General features: G+C 46.6%; 1 protein-coding gene across 1 annotated transcript in view; it reads right to left on the bottom strand.

The window, feature by feature from the left end:
* Positions 1–597: 597 nt before the first annotated feature.
* The window catches only part of CFAP77 (cilia and flagella associated protein 77), a 58916-nt gene continuing 46512 nt past the window's right edge, over positions 598–13001 (bottom strand). Inside the window, exon 6 of the mRNA XM_056860163.1 lies at positions 598–720. Within this exon, the coding sequence (XP_056716141.1) occupies positions 598–720 (123 nt within the window). The remainder of the gene's footprint in view (positions 721–13001) is intronic.

Genomic DNA, 13001 nt, shown 5'->3' with positions numbered 1-13001 from the left:
CTCAGCCTGTTGTGGGGAGAGGAAGAGAAGGTGATTGTAAACTGCTTTGAGATTCCTTAAAGGTAGAGAAAAGTGGGGTGTAAACAACTCTTCTTCTCTTCCTTTTTGTCTGTTTGTCCCTCCATTCAGCCATTCGTCTGTCTGTTCAGCCATCTGTCTGTCTTTCTGTCCATCCACCCACCCGTCCCTCCACCCATTTGCCTGCCTTTCCATCCCTCCTATAATTCATCCATCCTGTCCATCTGTCCTGTCCATCCGTTCATCCATCTCTGTTACCCAAGTATTCCCTGGTGTCTCAGGAACCAAGAGATGCGTCTGCATTTGTGAATGGGCCCCTGGAGCTGAAATCCTAGGCGTTCATCTAAACCACCTGGATGGAATGTGGACGTAGGCAAGAAATGTTCATGACTGCTTGAAGGGAAGAACTGCTTTCAGCAAAGTTTCTGGCAAAGCATGAATTTTTTTCAACCAAACAAAGATAAACACAAAGATAAACACAACCTGCCCCGAATCTGAACCAAAACTTTGTGCGAGGCAAAATGCTGGCGGTGCAGGTAGGCTCCACTTCCCCTCTTCTTGCTGCAGCTCCTTCTTAGCTTAGGCAGCGGTATAAATCCCCATTGCCAGGGGGCCACACCGGACGGGGATTTCTGAGCGGAAGACTTCCAGAGCCCTCTTCCGTGCATCCTGGTCCGGGAAGGTGCAAAGATGGGGACTGACCTGAAAAGAACGAGAGAAAGAAAGACCGTGTGAACAGGTGGTTGTGACTAACACAGGTGAAAGGGGCAGCCAGCACTGGGTTACATTTGCACAATCAGAGTTTAAGCTGACACAAGTGGCAATTTGAATATTTTGTGAGCACATTTTTTGTGTTCACCCTGACCTGGATAGCTCAAGCTACCCCAATCTCGTCAGTTCTCAGAAGCTAAGCAGGGTCAACCCTGGCAAGTATTTGGATGGGAGACCTCCAAAGAATACCAGGGTCGTGACGCAGAGGCAGGCAATAGCAAACCACCTCTGAATGTCTCTTGCCTTGAGAACCCCAGCAGGGGTCTCCATAAGTCAGATGTGACTTGATGGCAAAAGAAATGTGTGTGTGCATGCGCGCGCCGCTTTCTTGGTGTCCATTCATTCTTTTACATGCTATTTCACATAGCCCATGCCATTCACCATCAACCAAAAGGGAGACTGCAGCCAAGAAATTAGAAGGAGATTGAGACTGGGAAGGGCAGCCATGAAGGAGCTAGAAAAGATTTTGAAGTGTAAGGATGTGACTCTGGCCACCAAGACTAGATTAATTCATGCCATCATATTCCCTATTACTATGTATGGGTGTGAAAGCTGGACAGTGAAGAAAGCTGATAGGAAGAAAATAGATTCCTTTGAAATGTGGTGTTGGAGGAGAGGGTTACGGATTCCGTGGACTGCCAAAAAAACAAATCAGTGGGTTCTAGATCAAATCAAGCCTGAACTGACCCTAGAAGCTAAAATGACTAAACTGAGGCTATCGTATTTTGGTCACGTCATGAGACGACAAGAGTCACTGGAAAAGACCGTCATGATAGGAAAAGTTGGGGGCAGCAGGAAAAGAGGAAGACCCAACAAGAGATGGATTGACTCAATAAAGGAAGCCACAGCCTTCAATTTGCAAGATCTGAGCAAGGCTGTCAAAGATAGGACATTTTGGAGGACTTTCATTCATAGGGTCGCCATGAGTCGGAAGTGACTTGACAGCACTTAACACACACACATGCCATTCACATTTCACATGCCGTTTTGTTCTTTCACGTGCTATTGATGCTCCCTTTCTCCTGAACATGCAACACTGATCAACACTTGAACAGTCGATCCCTTCTCCGTCACATCCCTTCCGGACAAAATTTTGGGTTGGATCCAGACTAAATTTTCCAGTGGCAGAATTGAACTTCCCTGCCCCTCCCACTTATCTCCATAAGCCATCTCTCAAGGGGCTCTGAATATTCCACTAACTAAAACCATATTATGAAAAGGAGGGTATCTCTCTTCCTCTGTGTGTTTTGGGCTCACATGTGCACCCAATAGACCTACCGTTGCCACATAGCTAGGGTTGCCAGGTCCCTCTTTGCCACTGATGGGAGGTTTTTGTGGCGGAGCCTGAGGAGGGCAGAGTTTGGGGCGGGGAGGGACTTCAATGCCATAGAGTCCAATTGCCAGAGTGGCTATTTTCTCCAGGGGAACAGATCTCTATCGGCTGGAGATCTCCAGCTAGTACCTGGAGGTTGGCAACCTTACCTCCCACGGATCTCCATAAAATGCTGCTGCTGGGGAACAGGGGACCCTGAGGAATGAAGTAGGTGTGTGAGTGTGTGAGTGTGTGTGTGTGGGTTGCCAACTCCAGGCTGGAAAATTCCTGGAGATTTGGGGAGGTACAGCCTGGGAAGGGTGGGGTTTGGGGGGAAGTGAGAGAGCTCAGCAGGATATAATGCATAGAATCCACCCTCCAATTTTCTCCAGGGGAGCTGATAAAGTCGGCATATAAAATCCAACTCTTCCTCTTCTCTCTCTGTTCTCCAGACTTCCACCTTCCTTCCTCCACATTGTTGTCTCCCTGGCACAGAATTTTAATTTGTTAGCTCCTTGGGGCAGGGGCCTTTCTTCTTCTGTTCTGCAAAGTGCAACATGGCCACTCTGTGCTCAGTAAGGAATGAAGGTCAAGAGTTTACTTGCTTTAAAAGCAGGCATTATCACCGGTACGACACGATTAATCTCAACATAGAAAGACACAAATCCAAGGCTTCCCAAAATGTACTGTGTGTGTTAAGTGCCATCAAGTCACAGCTGACTCATAGCTACCTCAGCAATGGGCTTTCAAGGCAAGTGAGAAGTAGAGGTGGTTTGCCATGGCCTTCCTCTGCAGAATCCTCCTTGGCAGTCTCCCTTCCAAGTACTGACCCTGCTGAGCTTCTGAGATCTGACAAGATCGGGCTATATCTATCCCTGCCCCAGGATGTGGTGATGGCTGCCAACTTGGAAGGCTTTAAGGGGGGAGTGGGCATGTTCATGGAGGAGAGGGATATCCATGGCTGCTAGTCAAAATGGATACAAGTCATGATGCATACCTAATCTCTCCAGGATCAGAGGAGCATGCCTATTATATTAGGTGCTGTGGAACACAGGCAAGATAATGCTGCTGCAGTCGTCTTGTTTGTGGGCTTCCTAGAGGCCCCTGGTTGGCCACTGTGTGAACAGACTGCTGGACTTGATGGGCCTTGGTCTGATCCAGCATGGCTTTTCTTATTTTCTTACACCTATTGTATTAGGTGCTGTGGATCACAGGCAGGATAATGCTGTGCAGTCATCTTGCTTGTGGACTTCCTAGAGGCACCTGGTTGGCCACTGAGTGAACAGAGTGCTGGAATTGATGGACCTTGGTCTGATCCAGCGTGACCTTTCATGTTCTTATACCATGCCACCTTCCCTCCTTCCCCAAAATGTGCTAATAGAGGTAAATACCATCCCATTCCACATCCATTGGAAGTCCCCTTTCCTCAACTTCTTAATTATTTAAATTATCTTCCAAATCCCCATAATATTCTGTGATTCGTAGATGATGTCCTCCTTGCCTGATCTTTGTCCTTTTGATTCTTCTTGACAAAGAACGAGCAAAACAAAAAACAACAATCCCGCCAGCTCATACAATAAATCTTTTCATTTCCCACTCAAAGCCCTCCTTGGTGGCTGTCACTTAGTTACAGAAACACTGGGAGATTAATTGTATGAGTTTTAGTTGATTGATTAATTATATCTGTTTGCATTTGTACAGAGCAAAGAAGGAAAGCTGCATGCTTGCTTTGTTTCTCCATGAGCCATGCGTTTGCATCGCCGTGGGCACCATCTGAGAAGAGGTATTCCCTGAGACAGAAGGGGGAATGCTTCTTCCACGATAGCTCCTGTCATTTGCAACTTTCACATGTACATATTAAAAATAATTGTTTCTTTCAAAATTTCAATATGTGGCCTAATTAATGAGGAGCACCTCTTTAGGTGGCCCAAAGGGGCTAAATGGTTACTAGCGCCAATGAGTTCCCCTAATCGCTGCAGCCTTATTGTCCATAATTAAGAGATCCTGATCTCTCCTTCTCAGGAGACATGTCTCAGATGTCACTGGATGTCAAACAGCGCCATGCTTTTTACAGAACAAGCATGCATTTTGCTGGCGCTCCTTTGCCATGTTGTTCCCTTCTAGTTTTTTCTCCAGTCTCAAATACTATTTGACCAGCCCATGAGATTTCCCATCCTTTGGGGATGGTTGATTACATTCTTGATCTCTGGTCCACTTTGGTAACCTTATCCCACAGCTATCAAGAAGGGGGTAATGAACTTCTTGTAAGCCGAAAGATTGGCTTTCTGATTGGCAGATGAGTCTCCAGCCACAAAAATAATTGTGGACATCCAGGTATTAAGCCCTCAAAACTCATTAGAGCAGATCAGTTGGCATTTTCCTAGTTAGATGTCTAAATCCATAATTAGGCTGCTGTCTAAGCAGGCTTGTTTTGGGGGTGGTTAGGTGGAGGTGGAGCAGATTTCCCTTGCCTCCCATTGAACTGAAGAGACACCGTTAGTTACACATTAATGTAGTTTATAGAAAAAAAATTCCCAAACTGTGTACCGCAGGAATCCTATTAGTGTGCTGTGACAGGTAAACTAAACAATGAAAAGATCTTGGAAGAACCAAAGCACCAATCCATGGAAGAGGCTGCCCGTTGCATCTCTGCATGATCCACTGCTTTCCAGTCATCTTCCATGGCAGTTGGTAATTCCGCCCCAACTCTGAATCAGATGTGATGAGAGCAGTCAATCACCCCCGAGGTAGAAACATAGCAAAATTATCTGTACTCCATTGTGTGTGTGGGGAAACGACTGTCGTGGGGGCTAAAGCAAGGGGAATGGTGCCAACGTGGGGAGAATGCATACCTTCCCGTCCACACTGTGTCCAAAGGTGGTTTGGATTGTGATCTTTCCTAATAAATCGTATTGCTACAGGTTGGGAAGGAAAACATGGAAGCAGGATGAATAGAGGATGATGTCATGGAGATGGCAAAAACAATGTTACTGGAAGACAGTGAAGCATCCAAGAGGAAACAGGCTTGAAGTCAAATCCAAGGATGTTTCAGGATTTGGGGAAGTTGGTTGTATTATACTATGAAAATTAGAGTTTGCAGATCTCTTGTTCACTGTATTGGCTGGGAGATATATCACTTGTCCTTGATTTTCTCTGTATATACACACACATCGAGAGGCCATGGCTCATGGTAGAGCATTTGCTTGGCATGCAGAAGGTCCCAGGTTCAGTCCCTGGCATCTCCAATTGAAGGGACTAGGCAAGTAGGTGATGTAAAAGACCCCTGCCTGAGACCCTAGAGAGCTGCTGCCGGTCTGAGTACACTTTGATACAGTATCAGTCAGTCTGATACTGACTTCGATGGACCAGGGGTCTGATTCAGTATAAGGCAGCTTCACGTGTTCACACACACAAATGCAAAGCTTTCCTCAAAGTTACAAGGCAACTTGGAGGTTGTCGTTTTTCTTGAAAATCACTAGATAGTATCTAACAGAGGAACTGCTGGGTATGGCTCTAGCAGGGATGGACAATTTATTTTAGCCTAAGTGCCATATCTGCATCTCTGTCCACTTCAGAGGAGTCTGAGTCAGGCAATGGCTCTTCCTGCTTCCAGCGCTGGCCTTCTGGAGCTGTTGGAACCAAAGAGCCGGCCTCCAATTGAAGCACCCAAAAGTGGGCGGAGACCAGTTTCTTCTTAACCGGGTTTTTAATTCAGGAGCTGAACTTTTAAAACCTTTTTAGCCTATGAATTGTTTTATGAGACTTTTTTGAAGCCACTAAATGTTTTGTGCCATTTTTATGCTCTGCCTTTTTTAATGCTGAGGTTTTTAACTCTGGGTTTTTAATAATGTATAATTGTTAATTGCTTCCAAGAAGAAGAAGAGTAGTTGGTTTTTATACCCAGCTTTCCTCTACCTTTAAGGAGTCTCAAACCGGCTTACAATCACCTTCCCCTCCCCACAACAGACACCCTTGTGAGGTAGGTGAGGCTGAGAGAGCTCTATGAGAGCTGTGACTAGCCCAAGGTCACCCAGCTGCCTTCATGTGTAGGAGTGGGGAAACCAACCCGGTTCACCAGATTAGAGTCCGCCGCTCATGTGGAGGAGTAGGGAATCAAACCCAGATCTCCAGATCAGAGTCTGCCTTTCTTAACCACTACACCACGCTGGCTCTCATGGCGTTTTATGTTTTGATTTTGGTTCGCCTTGTAAGCTACCTTGGGCAGTCTGTCTGGAGACGTGGCACTAGAGTTTCCAAATTCCTGGAGATTTGGGGGTGGACCCTGGAAAGGCCAGGGTTTAGGGAGAGACCTCAGTAGGGACGTGATGTCATAGAGTCCACTCTCCAAAGAAGCCATTTTCTGATATAAAAGGTTGGAAATTTCTGATATATAAGGTTGGAAAGGTGAGATATTCCAAAACACTACCTCACAGAGAGTTCTCTAATGAGGACAGACCCAATCACACCGCTGGTGTGGCTGTTAAAAAAGAACAGGGTGGGAAGCTGCAGCTCCTTCACTTGGGGCATGCACAGGCTCAAAAATGGGGATGGACTTCAACCCACTTTTGGGTGCTTCAACTGGACAGCCAGCGTGGTGTAGTGGTTAAGAGTGGTGGTTTGGAGAACTGGGTTTGATTCCCCACTCCTCCACATGAGCGGCAGACTCTAATCTGGTGAACCGGGTTGGTTTTCCCACTCCTACACATTAAGCCAGCTGGGTGACCTTGGGCTAGTCACAATCTCTCAGCCCCACCTTACCTCACAGGATGTCTGTTGTGGGGAGGGGAAGGGAAGGTGATTGTAAGCCGATTTGATTCTTCCTTAAGTAGTAGAGAAAGTCAGCATATAAAAACCAACTCCTCCTCCTCCTCCTCCTCTTCTTCTTCTTCTTCTTCTTCTTCTTCTTCTTCTTCTTCTTCTTGTCTAGCTCTAGATTACTCTGAATTGAGGTTCTATGTAGGCCTTTGGTATGACAGTGCAGAGATCGTGAAGAGAAACAGAGCAGACAGGAATGCTAAATGAATATCTGTGGTCATCTAATGCATAGTTATTATAACAAAGTGAGGTTGTGCAGTGGTTTTATTTCAGCATGGGATAAACTGTCGTGTTTTCCCAATGGTAGATGAAAAGCCAGATAGCAGGTGAGTGCAAAGGCTCCAAAGATGGCGACCAGCACACAGCTGTATTATGTTCTACTCCAGAGCTTTAGAGATTTCACATTTATTTTATCTCATTTTATTTTTATTTTTATTGGAGAGGCTGCTGTTTATCTCTAGCAGTCCCAGGTAATTAATTGCATTGCAAGTAATTTTCCTGTACTCCAGCTGGACTTATCTTTGTTACGGTTGTAAACTGTGAGCCTGTGCCTGAGACGAAAGATAGTAGGTGAGCTCAGAGGCTTAGTGAGGGCAGTAGGTCAGGTAGAACGGCTTCACTGCAGCCTAACACAGGAAATCATATATGGCTATTGAATACTGCTGATGGAGAGGGGGTGGGAAATCTGTGATTCTAGCCAATCATTGTTAACTATATAGCCACATGATTCATGGCTGGGTTTTTTTCCTGCAAAACATTTGAGTGTTAACTAGCTGTCTGAGAAGCAAGAATTTCCACAGCAGTTCCCTTAAAGATCTACAACCAGCTCCCTCTCAGATGTTAACAACAGCTCCCCACATAGAATTTTATATGCCGATTTTCTCTACCACTTAAGGGAGAATGAAACCGACTTACAATCACCTTCCCTTCCCCTCCCCACAACAGACACCCTGTGAGGTGGGGCTGAGAGTGTGTGACTAGCCCAAGGTCACCCAGCTGGCTTCGTGTGTAGGAGTGGGGAAACAAATCCAATTCATCAGATTAGCCTCCGCCGCTCATGTGGAGGAGTGGGGAATCGAACCCGGTTCGCCGGATCAAACTCTGCTGCACCACACATAATTCTGTGGGTAATTCCCATTTTAATAATTCCCATTATACACCACACATGTAAGATCTCCTAACCATAACTTTTTAATCTGTGTGTCCTGGTCCCTGTCAAGAGGGAGTTTTCCCTGGTTTCCTTTAAATGAGATCTGCTCTCATTATGTGGGGCACTTGAAAAGTATGGATTAATCCCAGGTCTGTCGTTAATGTCATGACAAGGCCAATCTGGGGTCAGAGGTGTGTATCTGACAGGGGCAGGTGACAGAAGTCTACATCAAAACTGACAAAGCCTAATCTCTCTTTCTCCTGACGCTCAACTCTGCATTGGCTAACTAAATGGCATTTACTCTGCCGAGGTTTTTATTGGAGAGACAGGCCAAAGGCCCGTCGCAGCACATTGTAAGCAGGGCATGAGTCATTGCAGCTAAGTAGCAGGCTACTATATGGCCAGAGATACACTGGCTTGGTTAGGGTTGCCAATCTCCAGGTGGGACCTGGGGACCTCCCAGAAACACAACGGATCTCCAGACTACAGGCATACCTTCTTTTATTGCACCTTTCTTTATTGCGCTTTGCAGACATTGCTTTTTCGAGAAAGTCTATTGGTGCCATTTTCCCAACAGCTAGTGCTCATTTTGTGTCTCTGTGTCACATTTTGGTAATTCTTGCAATAGATCAATTTTTTTCATTATTATTACAGTACATTTTTTTAGACATAATGCTATTGCACACTTAATAGACTACATAGACTAGTATAGAGTTAACATAATTTTTATAAGCACTGGGAAACCAATAACATTCGTATGACCCTCTTTATTGCGATAGTCGCTTTATTGCAGTGGTCTAGAACCAAACCTGCAGTATCTCCGAGGTATGCTGGTACAGAGATCAGTTCCCCTGGAGAAAATGGCTGCTTTGAAGAGTGGACTCTACAGCATTATAACCCACTGAGGTCCCTTCCCTCAAGCTTTAACTGTGTCACCTCTGTTCTGTGTACAGCCCCTTGCACCCAGTTGGTGTTAAATAATGGTATTTTATGCATGTGTTGTTACCATCATGGTCCCCCTCCAACTACTTCGAGGCTTCGTTTTAATTATGCATGTATTTTCCAACCTTTAGAAGTCGCCTTGCTCTCCCCTTGCATTTTCCATGCGTTTTCAGGATGCTGTTTTACCTTGAGTTTAAAACCTGCCTTGATCCCAAATTGAAAGCTGGTCCTGCACATACTTGTCATTTCGGGTTTTTCTCCCCACACCCATTCTTGCTTCTCCCTCCCATGTGCCTGTCCCCCTGATCCAACCCCTCCCCTTGAAACCATTATCCAGTGCACTAGGGGGAGAATAATGCTGGAATACCATGAGGCTGCTTATTTGGTCAGTTTCACAGCGATTGTGGGTCAGTTTCAGTTCTCAGCAGATTGAAACAGAGCGGGCTGATTTGCCGCTTTCCCCTTATATGCGTCCTCTTACAGGCCTGAAAGCCTTTTTTGTTGTTGTTGGCGAGTGCAAGACTAACGATGGAACAATTAATGTCACAAATGACCATCCAAGTGTTATGTTATGACCACTGAGTTACGCAGAAACAAATTGGTCGGGGGGAGGTGGTGTCTAGACCTTTTTCTGTTTTGGCTGTAAAATGGCCACTTGGTTCAGATCAAATGAAAGAATCTCGCTATAGGACTGGCAGGGGATGGTGATGTATTTCAAAAAAATACACCACAGCCAATTACAAAGCAGCATTTTCAGGGAGAAGGGACTCACGTGAGGTTCAGAAGCTCCTCATTTTAGCTGGGGATGCATCATTGATCATAAAGTACTCCAGGAATTTCTTTGGGGCAAAAAGCCCCTGTGCATAGTGTTTTGAGAATTCAACTACAAATACTGTGCAGTTAGAGATCAGCAGATCCAGTGGAAACAGACCACACATAAAAGGCCAGTAACTAAGCTTTTCCTACGATTAGGCTTTCAAAGGCAAGGAAGTCTTTCTACAGAAATCTGGTGCGAGTTCTACTCTGATATCTCCCATCCCATGCCTTTACAGAACTTGTATTTTAGTAAATAGGTAAAGCAGAGTACCTACCCTTCTGCAAAGCTGTTGGGTGACTTGGAGGTAGAAAACTGGTAGAGGAGATAAGATTAAGATTCCCTCTCCCCCATCATTCTTCCACAGGGGATTCCATTGAAGATTATGGGACGGTGTGGTGTAGTGGTTAGAACAGGGGTTTCAAACTCAATTGTTACGAGGGCAGGATATGACATAAATGTCACTTGTTTGGGCCGAGCCATGCCTCGCCAGCCCAGATTGGGACTGGGGTGTGTGTGGCTGCCTCGGCTGGCTCGCGGGTCAGATAAGAGCTCTCAAGAGGCTGGATCTGGCCCACGGGCCTTATGTTTGACACCCCTGGGTTAGAGTGTCAGACTAGGATCTGGGAGACCAAGGTTCAAATTACTTCTCTGCCATAGAAACTTTTGGGTGACCCAGGGCAAGTCGCACACTTAGCCTAGCCTACCTCACAGGGTTGTTGTGAGGATAAAAGGGAGGAGGAGAAGCCGCTTTGGCTCCTCACTGGGGAGAAAGGCTGGCTTGGGTATAGATTGGGAGGCTACTTTATAGCTAAAAAAACACCCTTGGGGGAGGTGGGTAAGCAACAATGCATAGTTATCAATCATTTGTTTGAGAGAGAGAATGCCAAACAGGCAATGTAACCCAGTTCACTCCGTCACAAAACCTCCCTGCACATTGAAAAATAGCATGAAGTTAAACTTGCACGCTAACTTTCTGCAGTCTGGTTATGGGACAACACAACAACTTTCCCTTGGGGGTTGACAGGTCCCCCAGCCACTGGCAGGGGATGGGGGCGGGGGAAGTTGGGTTGCCAGATCCAGGTTAGGAAACTCCTGGAGATTTGAGGATGGAGCCTGGGGTGGACAGGGGGGAGCAATGCCAAAGAGTCCACCCTCCAAAGCATCTATTGTCCCCAGGGGAACTGATCTCTGTAGTCTGGAGATTAAGTGTAATTCTGGGGGATCCCCAGGACCTATCTGCACGGGGGCTGTCTTAACGCACGGGCAGCTGCCCCACGAGCATAGGGGCTCCATGCTAATCTATGTATGTTGTGACCTGCTGTCAATGAATAAATAAATACTTTACTAAACGATAAATATTTGTTATTGGAAAATGCATATTTAGCGTGTGTTTTACTAAAGATAATGAACAATAATGCTAATTTGGGTTTGGATTAAGAATAAATACTGGAGTCTAATGTAAGAAAGGACCTGGTCATTATGGAAGCAGAATGTTTAAATATTTAGGCCTTGTCGCAAGCAGACTGATATAATTTTTTTCAGGTGAATAACCCTTTGAGCAGGAATGAAACGTAATGTTTTGAGAGTTTTCTGTTGATTAGTCTTTGCTGCTCAGCATGTTTTTTTTAATGTTTAAACACTGGTTTTGTTGGAAGTACCAATAAATATACCTTTAATTTTATCGACCATTTGCATTTTTATTCCTGTGAGTGGCTGTGTCGGTGGGGGCCCAAGCGCACTGCTTTGCCCGGGGGCCTATAATGCAGTTAAGACAGCCCTGTACCTGCAGGCTGGCATCCCCTATCCTCTATCCCCTCCTGTATTTCTGACATGGTACAGTCCCTAGGGTTGCCAGGTCCCTCTTCACCACCGGCGGGAGGTTTTTGGGGTGGAGCCTGAGGAGGGTGGGGTTTGGGAAGGGGAGGGACTTCAATGCCATAGAGTCCAATTGCCAAAGCGGCCATTTTCTCCAGGTGAAACGATCTCTATGGCTGGAGATCCGTTGTAATAGCAGATCTCCAGCTGGTACCTGGAGGTTGGCAACCCTAACAGTCCCAGATGCCCAGGCTAGATCAATCTTCTCAGATCTCGGAAGCGGGTTGGCCCTGGTCAGTATTTGAATGGGAGAACACCAAGGAAGTCCAGGGTAGCTACGCAGAGGCAGTCAATGGCAACATCTCTTGCCTTGAAAACTAGGGTCGCCAACCTCCAGGCACTAGCTGGAGATCTCCTGCTATTACAACGGATCGCCAGCCGATAGAGATCGTTTCACCTGGGGAAAATGTCCGCTTTGGCAATTGGACTCTATAGCATTGAAGTCCCTCCCCTTCCCAAACCCCACCTTCCTCAGGCTCTACCCCAAAAACCTCCCGCCGGTGGCGAAGCGGGACCTGGAAACCTTGTTGATACTTCTTGTTAGTTTTTTTGGCGGAAAATAACTAATGGGAGTTCCTTCTCCATCAAAGCGATGCAGATTTCCGAGGCCTGCGGGAACTGAAGAAGGCTCGGCCTTTATCTGAGAGGGAAACAGCAACCTTGCCTTGGCTAGGTGCCCTTCCAGCGGGGAAAGTCCAGCGGGAACAAGCACCCCGCAAACATCCCCCCACCATGGCGGCGTACACCGCATTGGTACATCTCCGTACACACACAAGCATCCGGATGCAAATGATCTCTGGGAAAGCCATCACTCGCGAGGCTTGGCAGAAAATAATGAGAAACACTAAATCTTTTATAAGGTCAACACTCGAGCAGCTGTCAAACAAGAAAAGAATTTAGCGGAGGAGCCGCAGAAAACTTCCAACACCTCATTAAGCCCTACAGGCCCAGGCCTGGCGTGGTGAGGAGACGCCGGGGCGCCTCCGTTTTGTGTCAGTAATTTGCGGAGGACGAGGGCGAAGACGAAACGGGCCCGCACCGGAGGGGCCTGGGGGGAGGCTGGGGAATCGTTAGCGCGCCAGGAGCGGCCTCGCCTCCTAATTGGAACCATTGGGCATTATCAACGGAGAATTTGCCTCGGCTCCCTGACAGCTACCGAGGCCCGGAATGATAGCCCACTTGTCAGTGTAAAAGACCATTAAAAACAAACCATTTTGATTTAATTGGAGGCGGTGCGCGGGGGCCCAGGTGAGGCGCCTCATCAGCCAAGGGTCTTCCCCCCCCCCTCCAATCCCTGGTAT

The sequence above is a fragment of the Euleptes europaea genome, chromosome 14 (assembly GCF_029931775.1).
Source record: "Euleptes europaea isolate rEulEur1 chromosome 14, rEulEur1.hap1, whole genome shotgun sequence".
Classification (NCBI taxonomy): Eukaryota; Metazoa; Chordata; class Lepidosauria; order Squamata; family Sphaerodactylidae; genus Euleptes; species Euleptes europaea.
This window is presented reverse-complemented; position numbering and strand designations above follow the sequence as displayed.